General features: G+C 35.3%; 1 protein-coding gene across 1 annotated transcript in view; it reads left to right on the forward strand.

Annotated features, from left to right (window-relative positions):
• The first annotated feature begins 208 nt into the window (after window positions 1-208).
• LOC149240038 (mitogen-activated protein kinase 6-like) overlaps window positions 209-15462 on the forward strand; it is a 58646-nt gene continuing 43392 nt past the window's right edge. The window contains exon 1 of the mRNA XM_089370039.1: window positions 209-781. Within this exon, the coding sequence (XP_089226165.1) occupies window positions 209-781 (573 nt within the window). The remainder of the gene's footprint in view (window positions 782-15462) is intronic.

Here is a 15462-nt window from a genome sequence, read left to right on the forward strand (position 1 = left end):
CCTTGAAGAAAGCCAGAGTAAAGAAGGACTAAAGACAGATGTTGCAGACAATGAAGTTAGTGAAGATCGTGCAGAGCTCTTGGGAGAAATTCCAAATGAGATGGCAGATTTGTGGCATGAGTCAAGTCTTTTGAAGAAGAGGCAAGAGAACCAAGGAATAAGTGATCAGACTGTACAAACATAACTGAATGGGAATGAAGAAGTTGTCATGGATGACAATAATGGAAAAGAAGTTGTCAGAAATGTTGTCATAATGAGGAAACATGGTAAAAAATTTGTGTTTAATGAATTGATTGATTCTCGTGAAGATTTATATGCAGAAACAATGCAATGTGAAGTCAATTTGAAACAAGGAGTTCATTCTGAAGATCAGATCGAAGTAAGGATGGGTGAGAATAGAATGCCTCAGAAAGATGGAATGATGTTGAATTTACAGTATGGAATTGTTGAACTGGAGATGAGTTCAAGAGATGATAGTAACATGATTAATATTGTGCAACAAGGAGTATTTGATGAAGAAGAGGTTGAAAATGAAATTTCAGAAGTAGACAGATATGATGCCATAATCCTTAAGGGTGTAGAAATTAAGTTACTAGAAGAAGAGGTATTCCAAGTACCTAAGCAAGCAGGAATAGTTCTTAGTTATCAAGAAATTTGTGGAATTGCAGGTATACTAGGAATCGAAGTAAGAAGTGATGAAGCCATGAATGAGAAACCAGAAGAACGAATTGGAATTATTGCAGGGGATCAATGGAGAAGGAATTGGCATAGGGATTATGATGTTCTTATGAAAGAACACATCCAGTTGCAGGAGAATAGTATTCATCAGCTGAGAAGTGAAGTGGACAAAGAAATTGATGAGTTGTGGGAACTCATACAAAAAAATTCCAATAAACTAAATGGAGGACAAAAGAAGGAAGGAAGATTGGCTGGAAAGAATGGTACAGGTGAAGGTAATGGTAAACTGCAAATTAAGGTGGGGAAGTCTGGCATAAATTGTGATGATGAGCAAAAAGCAGTAAGATATATGGAAGAGACAACAACAGATAGTGAGAGCATAGCTAATGGGACAATGCAACATAAAGTATGGAGACCTGGAGAACAAAAAACACCAACAACAACCAAGGACAGACTATCGAACAAAGTATGGGATCCAGGAAGACACAGATCAGAAGCACATGATCAGGAGATCATGATTATTTTAACCTTAGGAGTTTGATGCAGGAGCATCTAGGCCTAGCTAGCAATGTGATGGTGTGGTCACATGTTGTGGCTAATGAGAGTTTGGAGGAAGAATTGGTTGTTTAATTTTATTAATTGTAAAGTATGTAAGTAATTAATTGTTTCCTAATTCTGAACAGAATTGGGAATAAGTGGCAAGTGATCCTCCTTGTGTGAAAATCAAGCCAATTAGTTATATTGATTAGTTAAGGTAGGATTTGATTTCTTAAAATATAGTGAATTCCTTCATTTGTGGAAGGAAACTGTTAGATAGAACATATATGTAATTTCCTTTCTTTTCTGGAAGGGGAATTCGAGACAGAGGGACAGAGAGAGAGAGAGAACTCGAGAGAAATGTAATCCTATGGGCATCATAGGAGGAAAAGGCCACTAGCTAGAAATCAGGTCAGAGAAGGGTTGGAGAGCCTTAAGATGTAATTACGTGTTTGTATGTTTATTACAGAGAGTTGATTCTAAGTGGGAATTGTGCATTTATGAATTTTGTGTTCTGTTGTATATATGCTCCGTTTTAATGATCCATTGATTAACCGGTCAACTATTATATGAAGGTCGTATTTAAAAACCGGAGTGTGCATAGGAATGCGTTTTAACACGGAAATAATCAAAGGCAAATGAAACCAATTCAAAGGGAGAATAGATGAAGCAACACACAGTAACCGTTGGATCCATAAGATCAATGGTCCAGATCCGATTGCGGAATGGAAGTCTATTATTATCGCATCGGCGGAAGTTGTGATATCGGGATCAGGCCCTAAAACCTTGCAATCTCCGACAGCCGATGAAGCAAGGACCGTTGGATCACAAAATGGATCAATGGTGGAGATGTGATTACTAATCGCATTCGGAAGAGTCTAGTGCGAAGGATAGCAAGAACACCGATAAGCGATATCACCGATAAGCAGATATCAGCGATCGGAGGCTTTGCTGATTGGAGATCGGAGAAGGAGTAGTGCAACGGGAAAGACTTTGGACCTAGACGGACTCGATAAAGTTATAGACGCGAATGTATAATATTTGAAGTCTGGTTTAGGCTTCTGAAGCGAGCATTCCCGTGTATTCATATTTTCGATATTATGTGTCTATAATGGTCGCGATAGTGATATTGCGGTAAACTAATGGCAAAGGGGTGATGAGCAGACCCGATGGATTTATCGATGTGGGTGAATTGGTTTTGAAGTTCGGCTTTATGCTGCAGAAGCGGGTTTTCCCGTGTTTCTATTTGTTGTGACAAAAGGTATGGTCTCGGGATTTTAAACGTATAAAATGCTTCTGATATATATATGTGTGGGTACAAAGCTTCATAAAGGACCACTAAGGGTGAATGAGTCCCGATAAGTTTAATTGGTCCTATATTAAAGAAAAAGCATATGAGAACGCTTCCGATAATACAAAATTGTGGGTATAGCCCAAGGTAATAAAAGTTTTATGAGGGATAAGAGTCCCAATAAGGTGTTTAGGGTGCGGCAGCCATATGGTTGCATCAAAAGTGCACTAGGAATAAATATGAAGAAGTTAATATGGTTATTGGAGAAGATGTAAAGATGGGAGAGGTTGTGGGAATCTTGGAGAAATTCGTGGTAGATTGTGCTAGAGGTCATTTGTTCTTAGTGGAATTCCTATGTGAATGGATTGAAAGGGAGCTGGGAAATGAGTTGCAAGAAACCCAAAAGATCATTACCTTAACACGGAGATGGTTTATGCTTAAATTTTTATTGACGAAAGTGACCAGTAGAACAATAGATAATCCATGGATTTTCAACTACACTCCAGAGTCACTGAAAAAATGGACCCCCCTTTTTGATGCCAAAAGGGAGAAAATGGGGAATTCTTCAGTTTGGGTTCGCTTACCAGGTTTATCGCCCCAATGTTGGTCTACAAATGTTTTTATATGTATTAGGAAACAATCTATGAATGTATGTGGATGTAGATTGGTCTTTTGAAGATAGTGGAAGGATGGCGATCATGAGAATTCTTGTAAACCTCGATACTTATGAGGATTTGTATCTAGAGATAAATTTGACCTTTCGGTGGGTGATGCACAAACAAATCTTCGACTACGAGGGAGTTCCTTTCTAATGTCGAAAATTCCACAATCTTGGTCATGTTCTGGATGAATGTCCCCTTCCTTACAAAGGAAAAAAATATCCTCAACTGTTATGGGGTGGTGAAATCAAGAAGGATGGTGCGTCTGGTCACAATGGACAAATGCTAAGATCTTCTCCCAAAGGGTGATCGAGGCCTGTAGCTAATCCAACAATGATGCAGGAGGATGTAGCCGTAGAGGAAGGTCTAGTATCATTGCTTGGGAAAGAAAAGTAACCTACTGATGGACCATATTATTCTGGCGATTTGGATCAGGGTAATTTCTCTCCTTCCTTTCTTGTATCTAATTTAGTTAGTTATTTCAGTTCTTTATTATGGGTTCGAGAATTTCTTTCTTTTCCACAAATATGTCCCCTTTAATCCAATCTGATTCTCATGATTTGATTTCCTGTCCTATCCCCTCTGTTCCTATATCTCTTCCACCTTCTACCCCATCCTCTTATCGAAATGAGGCATCTTCCTCCTCTTCCCCATCCACATATTTCCTCAAATCCATTTTGAAGCCAAACTGTGCTAAAGTTATAGGTGGTTTGGGCCCTTCATCCCCTCAAAATACTAGTGGTTGGGGTAGGGGATGAAAATCCAATATTTCTTGTGCTAAGATTACAACCAGTTTGGATGTTGCATTCGGGAGTCAAAAGACTAGTTTTTGGGTGCTTATAGCATTGTGAGCCCCTAATGCCCCTCCCATGCCCTTTTTCATATCATTCAAGTACAGGGATTTGGCTAGTACCGAAAAAGACTAGATTTGAAGAGGTTGGTTTTGTCCTATCCATTGACATAATTTTTATACAAGAAACTCTGGGTAATGGAGATGTTATCGTTCAAGCTTTGTAATCCCTCCTTCCAGGATGAAAGTTTGTGGCTTATGATGCCAAAGGAAGATTGAGCATACTGGCTTTTGGTTTTAACCAAAAATACATAAGGGTTATCAGTTCATGGGGTTTGGATCTGGTCCTGGGTGCATAATTTTTTCTTTTGATTTGGGAAAGCAATTGAAGGTCATTAACATATATGGTCTGCAGCAGGACAAGGCTATTTTTGGGGATGCTCTTTTTTATTTTCCTTTCTTGAAATAGGTTAACCTTGCGGTGGGAGGGGATCTAAATTTTCTATTAGGGCCTCAGAAATTTTCGGACCTTGCACCCATCCAGATCTCTTATCTGATTAATTTTCCCACAAAATAGAGGGGCACCATCTCTGTGATGTGGACCCGCTAAAGAACAAACCTAATTGGCGAAACTAAAGGATTGGTGAGGTTAGAATTATAAGAAGGATTGATCGTTTTCTTATGGTGGAACCTCTGTTGTATTGAACCCATTATGATTTCGTCAATGTATTGGTACATGCAGGGAATATGATCACCACCCCATTTATCTGGAGTTGAAGGGGGATCAGAGTAAGCTAGGAAGCCCTTTCAAGTTTATCTCATCATGGCTAAGATGCATCTTTTCGTATCTTGGTTGCTGAGAATTGGACACCAATTAAGACAGAAGGAGAGGAGACAACAATGGCAAAATTTGTTGAGAACCTAAAGAAGGTGATGTTATGCTCCTATACCAATAGGTGTCATATTTCATGATTGACTTGATGAGCTCTGTAATATGTTCATACATTTTCTTGTTGCAAAAGTTTTCCATATTTTCAAGGAATCAAAAAATTTAAAAAATGTAAAGAGGGTATACCCTAAAAGAAAGATCAAAGGGTAAAAAGAATAAAATGGTCAAAAAATGAGAAAAAATGAACCCCAAACAAAAAGACCAGGAAAGTGTGCAATTTTAAATGCCACTACTTTTTCATTTTTTGTAATAAGCAATTGTGTGCAGCTTGTTAACTTATGCCACAATTCATGAATAGTCAAACAGCTTAAGCTTGGCTAGTTCATATTTGAATTTTATGCTGTAGAATAGAGAATAAATATCTGGCCAAACAGTGTAATCTTGGTAGATAAGTAGATAGGTAGAGTGAATAAAAAGGAGCTCAACAGCTTAATCTGAGCCCTTGGATGTAATAAGTGCAGACTTAGGTAGGCTTGCCATGTAAAAGAAAAAGAGGATTGATAAGGGTTTGCCAGTCTAAGTGCACCCAAATAAAGAAGAAAAAATGTCAGGCTAAAGTAGGTAGGGTAGGTAGATGGTGTTGCAGAATTACTTGTGATGGATAATGTCTCTAAAATGTGTCAACTTTCACTTTTATCACAAGTGCAAGGCAGACATTACACTTGATGCAGTTCAAGCAAGACAAGGTCAAATAACTAACTTCCATTCACATTTTTCCCTAAAGATTTCACTAATTTCCCCTAGAGTATTAAGGTCTTTGAAAATTAAAGGGGCTCAGAGAATTTCTCTGACTTTTAAAGAGACCGAACCCTTGGCCCAACGATTTAGGAGCCTAAGTACTTGGAATCATCCATAAACCATTCATTTGATTTCATAAACTCATTTCCTAAGTAAAAATCCTACTTTACTTAGAAAAATGCACAATATCACCTAAAAAACCCCTTTTTATCTTTAGCCTAAGTTTGAATATACGTAAAATGTTTTAAATTGGCGCTTTTACACTTCATAGTCATATTAACTATTAACACATTTAATATATAACTCCCGCACTATTTTCCCTTTTCCCATATTATTTAAATATACATAAAAACCCCCCAAATTACTATATATTCCGCTCCGGTTGAATACAACCATAATCAACGTTTCAAAAGGATTAATGAGTTAATCCGTAATTCATTAAGAACCTTAATTCCCAACCGCACCAATGGGATTAATTAACCCTCTAGGTTAATTAATAACCTTCCTAACCAATCACACTGCCCCCGATACGATTAAAATATTTTTTATTGTGTTGGGCCCGCTACAATTAAAGCCCCGCCATATCCCTCGCCCGTCCGCTGTCCGATCACTCCCTGATTATCCAACGACCGATATCAATATCGCGCCCCCCCTAGTGACTGCGCTTTAACTCGCGATCACCAGGTGGTTTTCCTCCCATACCTCCGCCACGCGTCAAGTAATCTATGGAATTGTTGGCTCGAGGCTAAATACCACCCTTCCCCATAAGCGGTGCGATAGAAACCACTTACCACCTTCTACTAAATGACAAAATGTCTCATCATTCATCCTTTCACCCGCCAATACCAACCATTTACCCGTTTAAACACAAAAACCCCAGTGTTGCTCATTTTCATCTGATTGTGCACTAAAACCCTTTGTAACCTAGCTGCACCACCTGAAGCCTCTGTTAACCAATTCGAGCATGGTTTACCTCCCAAAAATCATTTTGGACTCACTCCATAGACCTCTCAAGCTCAAATGAAAACTTTTCGACCTCCCCTACAAACCAATGCTTTCTTAGCAATTTGTTTTGTTTTACAGGTGATTAGAAGACCACATCCTTGGATAAAAAGTCTTAATAATAGTCATAAGACCCATTTACTCCAAGATTGTTATCAAATCTATTCAAACAAAGATAGAAAATACTTTTCGACCTCCCCTACAAACCAATGCTTTCTTAACAATTTGTTTTATTTTACAGGTGATCAAAAGACCACATCCTTGGATGAAAAGTCTTAATAATAGTCATAAGACTCGTTTACTCCAAGATTGTTATCAAATCTATTCAAACAAAGATATAAAATAAAACATACAGTTGAAAGACAAGCAGAAGAAACATGGAATTAAAAGGATTTACTATTGAAACAGACAATAAAAACCTAAACTACACATTGAAGGTAAAAGGACACAGTAAAGAACAGTCAAAGTGTATAAGGGTTAAAGAGTATCAAATTGAAGAGCAAGTCAAGTAAATCAACTATCGTGAAGAGAAACAACAGGGAAGACAGTTACAAAACAGAATATACAAATTCATGTCAAAGTAAAGACAGATGAAAAAACAGAGCGGTAAAAGTAAAAAGTAAACAGTAAACAATAAAAGTAAACATGAAGAAATTAAGGGTTAAACAAAGATGAAAACACTTTCACCAGCTACAATTAAGTTTATTCAAAGTAAAAGTGAAAAACAATTGAAAGGAATTTAAGGTTAAAAGATGAAATTAGAATAGAAATGGTACATTCTTCAAAAATTTCCTGTTTAAGTCATAGTTTTGCATAAACTATTGTGGCCATTCCAAGAATTATTTTGAGAAACTGAAGGAGGTTTTTGTTCCCAAACGTCCCATCGAAAAAAACCTCTCTCACTTCTTACACAGGTATTACCAAGAGAGAGATAAGTGCATGTCTTCAAAACCTATTTTTCAGTTTGTGCAAAGTCCTGTTTTTGACATCTTTTTACAAAGAATATTATGAACAACGGGAGATGAAGTTTGGGAAACTGAGACAGGTTTATCTCAAAAATATTCCTATCTACAAAAACCTCTTTCCCTTTTACATATCTATTACGGATTGAGAAATAAAAGCGTATCATTGGACCCTAAGTTTGCAGAATTTCTGGGGCATAATGCACAAAGGAAGGATGCAGTTAGTGACTAGGATGCCTCATCATCAACTAAGAGTTTCTACCAAATTCGAATTTCTCTTCTTTGTCACCATATATCCATAAACATAGTTCCAAATAGATTCATTGGTTTGGAATTTCCTTTATTAAAGTTCTATTAATGTAAAGAGTTGGAGATATTTGTGAAACTAATCTTGATATTTTTTCAAGATATTTCAGTTTACAATTAGTATAAATACTTCTCCATTTGAAGTATTTTGCGGTGGATTCCTAGACATTGTTGTAATATTGATTTTTGGAATAAAGTGTTGATTGGACCAACTTTGTGTGGCTTTGTGGTTGCTTCTTCCGGATCCATCGCATCTGTTGTTTTAGTGCATCGACGTTTCGAACCAGCCACTGTGGTTCATCATCAGGATGAGAATTATTGAAGAAGTCAGAGATGGGTGAAGGTGAATAAATAGGTGAAGATGAGGGAGCGTGCAGGACTGACAAGTTCCAGATATGAGGAGAGGTTTATTAATTAAATTTAGGATGGAATTTATTTTTATTCTAATAAAGAGTTTAATACAATTTGTATTTATTCTTTTATTTATTTGATTGTGCTTTCAGTTATGAATGGTCTTATTAGTTGATTTGTATAAATGTTTATGTAAAATTATTATGTTTAATTATTATGTTTTGATGTGATTTATTGTGTTTTAATCTAAATGCAAGTACTTTATTCTTTTTTATACCTTGTATATGTAAATTGATTGATTTAATGTATTAAGATATGTATATATTGATTTATTATGTTATGATATATATTGATATATATATATATATATATATATATATATATATATATATATATATATATATATCTATATATATATATATATATATATATATATTTGATATAATATATGTTAAGTTTTAATTTTAATGTATGTTGATCTACTATATATTGTGTGGCTTGCTGGATGAAGAATTGAAGCTAAGGACTTTTCTCAGAATTCTTGAATCAAACACCGGATCAATAAGTCATCTATACCTTGTGTTTTAAAGTTTTCCTTGTTTATAATATCATCTATGTTTCACATCTGAATGCTAAACGAAAAAGAATAATCCAGAATATGCTTAATTGCACTCTATTTTCAATTGTTATTATTCTCCATGTTTTCTTCTGAACTAGTATAAACAGTGAATTCTTAATTGCTCATGTTTCCTAGTTTATTCATCTTAATCATTTAGTAAAGAATTCTTAATTGATCTTTATTGATGGTTAGTCATGTTCTGCTCTCTTAAAGTATGTTGAAGGATTCTTAGTTGCCCTTTAACCCTTTAAGCCCATCCCATATTTAAGTCTCTAATTGTTCCCTGTTTGACTACCTTGCTCTGTGAAACCATCCTTTGTTAAGAAACCAAGTCCAGTTAAGCCATCTTCTTTGACTCCATCAGCCCAATGGACTAAGCTACTCAGTTTTACCCCTTTGCTATTGAATCTCACCACCCAAACTCAAACAAAACTCCCAAACTTCACAACTAGCCTAAAACCTTTCCAAAACAAAGCTAAACCTTAAAGAGAGAGCCCTCTCTGGATATAGATTGGCTAGATTCTGTATCTAAAAGATTGGTTTGTGGTTACCTCGGACCCCTTTCCCCTTCTTACAACTTCTGGGAAAATCTGAGTGATAACATAGTGGCAACCATACTGGGGATATGAATAATTTGTTTGTTACTATTGTTTACTTTATAAGCTACAGACGGAGCCTGAAGTTAGTCAGCTAGCCTTTGAACTGCTCTTGCTTTGCAAGTGCATAAGTAAATGAATGTTGCTTCAGTCTATCTCCGGTATAGTTTAGGGATTGAACATCTGGTTTCAAATATTTGATCAGTTCCTCTTGTCAAATAAGTCTTTAAGAAAGTTTAAATCTCATATCTGAAGCCTCTTAAAGAAATCATAGAAGTTGTTTTGAAAATTCATAAAAAAGAAAAGTAATCATAAAATACTCAAATTTTGGTTTCCTGGAGAACTAACTTTTTCTTCAGAATTTTTTTACAAGTTAAGATTTGATCTATGATGGTGGATAGGGATCAGACATACAAAGGTTAAAATCATCCACTTGGCGACTCCAAAATCAATTTCACTACTAAGACTCCATTGGCGGAATGAACCTGAAAGAACAAAACAAAAAGATCAGGTTTTTAGCTTGGATTCTTATCCAAGACATTATGTTCTTTATAAATTGATAGAGTTTTCCAATGTATATTGTATTTTAGAGAAGATTTTAGATTAATTTTTTAATTATTTTCCTTTGAAAATTGTAAATATATATCATCCTTTTGAATCTTATGATGATCACTTTCCAATCGAGAAGCCTCAAATACTCGAGACTCCCTTACTAAAAGAATCCATAATTGTTGAGAACGTATGGTGACTCAATTTTAGCATTAAGTGTCTTCAAGATGAATTTAACAAATCAACGCAGGTATGCTCCTTTGGACAGGTCAAAGATTCCAGGTTTTCCAAACCCTTTGCCCAAATTTGATTGGTCAAAAAATATTCCATTGTTTAAAGATGAAATAGGAGATGATGTTGCTTTACATTTATTAAAATTTCATATGCACATTCGAAAGTTTAAAGTCAAATTCCATGAAGATTGTCTTATGAAAATATTTATGGTAACTTTAGAAGAAAAAGCTAGATCTTGGTATGAAAATTTACCAGCCTCTAGCATATGTTCTTTAAAGCATTTTCATGCTACATTTCATGACAAATACAAGGAAAGTTATTCATCTCTATTGCTAATTCAAGACTGTTGTGACAATTTTGAAAGTTTTATTCAATATCTTGAAAATTACTATGATGATGATGATCAATTCATGGATCATGAAATATTAGAGGTTTTAGAAGAAAAGCCTTTTCAAAAAGTGGAAGCCTTGCTTGAATTATCTTCCCCTCAGAAAGAAAAAGATGATGTATGTTGTTCAGAAACCCATGAAGTTTCCCCATAGGAAACAATTCTTGTAGCACAACAAACTAATCAGAATAAAGAAGAAATTTAGTTCCCTAAACTTGCTCAAATAGAAAATAGCAATGAAAACCAACAACAGTCCAGAGATCTGGAGGTAGAGGTGATAGAGCTTAAAAGTATTGAACCACAAGACCATCTTCAACAAGTAGTGGTTTCTTCAGAAATTAAAGACCAGTCAAATTTATTTGATGAAAACCATGTCACAAATTTTCTTTCCTTGCATGTAAATGAAATAAGACAACATAATTTGATAGATCATGATCGTTCATCTAAAATTAATGAGAATTTGCAACTCCCTTGCAAGCTTTTATATGTCAAAGATAATGATAAGGATTTTCCTATTGTATGTGATAAGATTGTTATATTTGATGAAGATCAAGAGAATTCATAGCATTTGGTTACTGTAGACAATAAGGAGGAGAAACAATTGGCCAATCACTTAAATCAAGCAGAAGTTTGGAATGAGGTTTGTTTTCCTGGTACAAATCATCGAGAAGATCTTATATTGCAGGATTACCATTATCCTTTGGTCAATATATTGCAGCCTTCAATACAAGAAGAGATTAAGAATCATGAACAAACTTCTGCTAATTCCAATTACCATAGATCAGAAGATAGATTTATAAAGCAATATGTGGAGGAGAAAGCTCTTGATCTAATGTGTATGTTTGATGAGATTACTTCTTTTGATGATTTGCCCAAATATGATCAGTATGATGATAATTATGTTCTACAAATCCAAACTAACTTTACAGAGCAATCAGAGGCTAGTTTGGGGAATAAGGAAATCTAGTTTCACCAACTTGAGAATAGTGATTAGCTTGTTCATTTCAGCTATGAAAGTGAGGAAGAAAATGCAGAAAATTTGGAAATAAGTGAAGCTTCTTTGCCTCTTTATTTTGAATCATTTCAGTTTTTAAAGGGAATGTGGTATCAAATCTCTAAAGAGAAGGGTAAGCAACTTGTAGAAACTTATGAAGTTCCATTTAAACCTATATGTAATAAGTTGCATCAATCCTTCCAAGTTTTTCATGATCCCATAACTGATGAGTTTGATAATGAATGCAATCATACTTTTTCTCCATCAACAGACTATGAGAGTCAAAATCAAGATGATAATGGTTTCACCAGCCACACATTTCAATCAATAGGAGTATCATCACAATGCTCATCTGAAAGTCTGCAGGTTGGTAAAGATGAAAGTGACATTTCAGTTTCATGGCATGAAGGCTATCTAGAACAATTATATAGTTGTTTGAATCAGTTTAAAAATAGTGTGCACATTTTGGAGGATCCTTTTGTATAGTTTTTGGAGCCTACAAAGGAAAGCCAGTATTTACTTATCTTATCTTTGGTTGACAAGGGTATATTTGACTTTAGGATCTCAGTTTCAATCACAAACAAGCCCAAGCAGCAAAATCCATCAACATATATACTGCTTGAGTGGTTGCATTGGTTGTTTCATTTTACCTAACCAATAGTTAGAAAGCTAATTAGAGTAAGTAGGTAGGATTTCAGTTTGATTTAATTCAGTTTTCAGTAGATTATGAAACAAATCCTTAAAGATTTGAATCCAAGCAAAAAGCCCTAAGGTCTTGATGATTTACTAATTTGGTTTGAAGGTTGCAGCACCTTTTAGTTTCAGGTCAGATCTCAAGTTGTGCAGGAAAAGGTTAAAAATGATTTTGATAAAAAGACCAAGACTGAAGATTCCTACCTATGTTACAAGGTGCTCAAGTGGGATTCAAATAGGAAGAATAAAGGTTTGGTGTTGATTGGATAGTAACGTGTCGGAGTTGAAGCCCGAAGAGAAGGCCCTAAGCTTCACAAGTGGTACTATCATACATACAATAAAGCAATCAATAGAAGGAGATTTCAGAGCACAGTCAAAGTCATTCAGAAGGCCATCTGACCTGCTGTTCTTGACTTTCCACCAGGAAAATCCATCCCTAAGTGGAGCTAGTGTTATGCTCCTATACCAATAGCTGTCATATTTCATGATTGACTTGATGAGCTTTGTAATATGTTAATACCTTTTCTTGTTGCAAAGGTTTTCCATATTTTCAAGGAATCAAAAAATTTAAAAAATGTAAAGAGGGTATACCTGAAAAGAATGATCAAAGGGTAAAAAGAATAAAATGGTCAAAAAATGAGAAAAAATGAACCCCAAACAAAAAGACCAGGAAAGTGTGCAAGTTTAAATGCCACTACTTTTTCATTTTTTGTAATAAGAAATTGGGTGCAGCTTGTTAACTTATGCCACAATTCATGAATAGTCAAACAGCTTAAGCTTGGCTAGTTAATATTTGAAGTTTATGCTGTAGAATAGAGAATAAATATCTGGCTAAACAGTGTAATCTTGGCAGATAAGTAGAGAGGTAGAGTGAATAAAAAGGAGCTCAACAGCTTAATCTGAGCCCTTGGATGTAATAAGTGTAGACTTAGGTAGGCTTGCCATGTAAAAGAAAAAGAGGATTGATAAGAGTTTGCCAGTCTAAGTGCACCCAAATAAAGAAGAAAAAATGTCAGGCTAAAGTAGGTAGGGTAGGTAGATGGTGTGCAGAATTACTTGTGATGGATAATGTCTCTAAAATGTGTCAACTTTCACTTTTATCACAAGTGCAAGGCAAACATTACACTTGATGCAGTTCAAGCAAGACAAGGTCAAATAACTAACTTCCATTCACATTTTTCCCTAAATATTTCACTAATTTCCCCTAAAGTATTAAGGTCTTTGAAAATTAAAGGGACTCAGAGCATTTCTCTGACTTTTGGAGGGACCAGACCCTCGGTCCAATGGTTTAGGAGCCTAAGTACTTGGAATCATCCATAAACCATTCATTTGATTTCATAAACTCATTTCCTAAGTAAAAATCCTACTTTACTTAGAAAAATGCACAATATCACCTAAAAAACCCTTTTTTATCTTTAGCCTAAGTTTGAATATATGTAAAATGTTTTAACTTGGCGCTTTTACACTTCATAATCATATTAACTATTAACACATTTAATATATAACTCCCGCACTATTTTCCCTTTTCCCGTATTATGTAAATATACATAAAAACCCCCCAAATTACTATATATTCCGCCCCGGTTGAATACAACCATAATCAATGTTTAAAAATGATTAATGAGTTAATATGTAATTCATTAAGAACCTTAATTCCCCGCCGCACCAATGGGATTAATTAACCCTCTAGGTTAATTAATAACCTTCCTAGCCAATCACACTGCTCCCGATACGATTAAAATATTTTTTATTGTGTCGGGCTTGCTACAATTAAAACCCCGCTATATCCCTCGCCCGTCCACCATCCGATCACTCCTTAATCATCCAACGACCGATATCAATATCGTGCCCCCCCTGGGTGACCGCTCTTTAACTCGCAATCACCAGGCGATTTTCCTCTCGTACCTCCACCACACATCAAGTAATCTATGGAATAGTTGGCTCGAGGCTAAATACCACCCTTCCCCATAAGCGGTACGATAAAAACCGCTTACCACCTTCTACGAAATGACAAAATGTCTCATCATTCATCCTTTCACCCACCAATACCAACCATTTACCCGTTTAAATACAAAAACCCCAATGTTGTTCATTTTCATCTGATTGTGCAGTAAAACCCATTGTAACCTAGTTGTGCCACCTGAAGCCTCTGTTAACCAATTCGAGCATGGTTTACCTCCCAAAAATCATTCTGGACTCACTCCACAGACCTCTCAAGCTCAAATGAAAACTTTTTGACCTCCCCTACAAACCAATGCTTTCTTAACAATTTGGTTTATTTTACAGGTGATTAGAAGACCACATCCTTGGATAAACAGTCTTAATACTAGTCATAAGACCCGTTTACTCCAAGATTGTTATCAAATCTATTCAAACAAAGATAGAAAATAAAACATACAGTTGAACGACAAGCAAAGGGAACATGGAATTAAAAGGATTTACTATTGAAACAAACAGTAAAAACCTAAACTACACATTGAAGGTAAAAGGACACAGTAAAGAACAGTCAAAGTGTATAAGGGTTAAAGAGTATCAGATTGAAGACCAATTCAAGTAAATCAGCTATCATGAAGAGAAATAGCAAGGAAAACAGTTACAAAATAGAATATACAAATTCATGTCAAAGTAAAGACAGATGAAAAAACAGAGCGGTAAAAGTAAAAAGTAAACAGTAAACAGTAAAAGTAAACATGAAAACATTAAGGGTTAAACAAAGATGAAAACTTTCACCAACTACAATGAAGTTTATCCAAAGTAAAAGTGAAAAACAGTTGAAAGGAATTTAAGGTTAAAAGATGAAATCAGAATAGAAATGGTACATTCTTTAGAAATTTCTTGTTTAAGTCATAGTTTTGCAGAAACTATTGTGGCCACTCCAAGAATTATTTTGAGAACTTGGAGGATTTTTGTTCCCAAAAGTCCCATCTACAAAAACCTCTCTCACTTTTTACACAGGTATTACCAAGAGGGAGATAAGTGCATGTCTTCACAGCCTATTTTTTAGTTTGTGCAAAGTCCTGTTTTTGACATCTTTTTGCAGAGAATATTATGAACAACTGGAGATGAATTTTGGGAAACTGAGAGAGATTTATCTCAAAAAAATTCCTATCTACAAAAACCTCTTTC

Source organism: Pinus tabuliformis, chromosome 8, assembly GCF_031772625.1.
Source record: "Pinus tabuliformis cultivar Carrire ecotype Pingquan chromosome 8, CPIR1, whole genome shotgun sequence".
Taxonomy (NCBI): Eukaryota; Viridiplantae; Streptophyta; class Pinopsida; order Pinales; family Pinaceae; genus Pinus; species Pinus tabuliformis.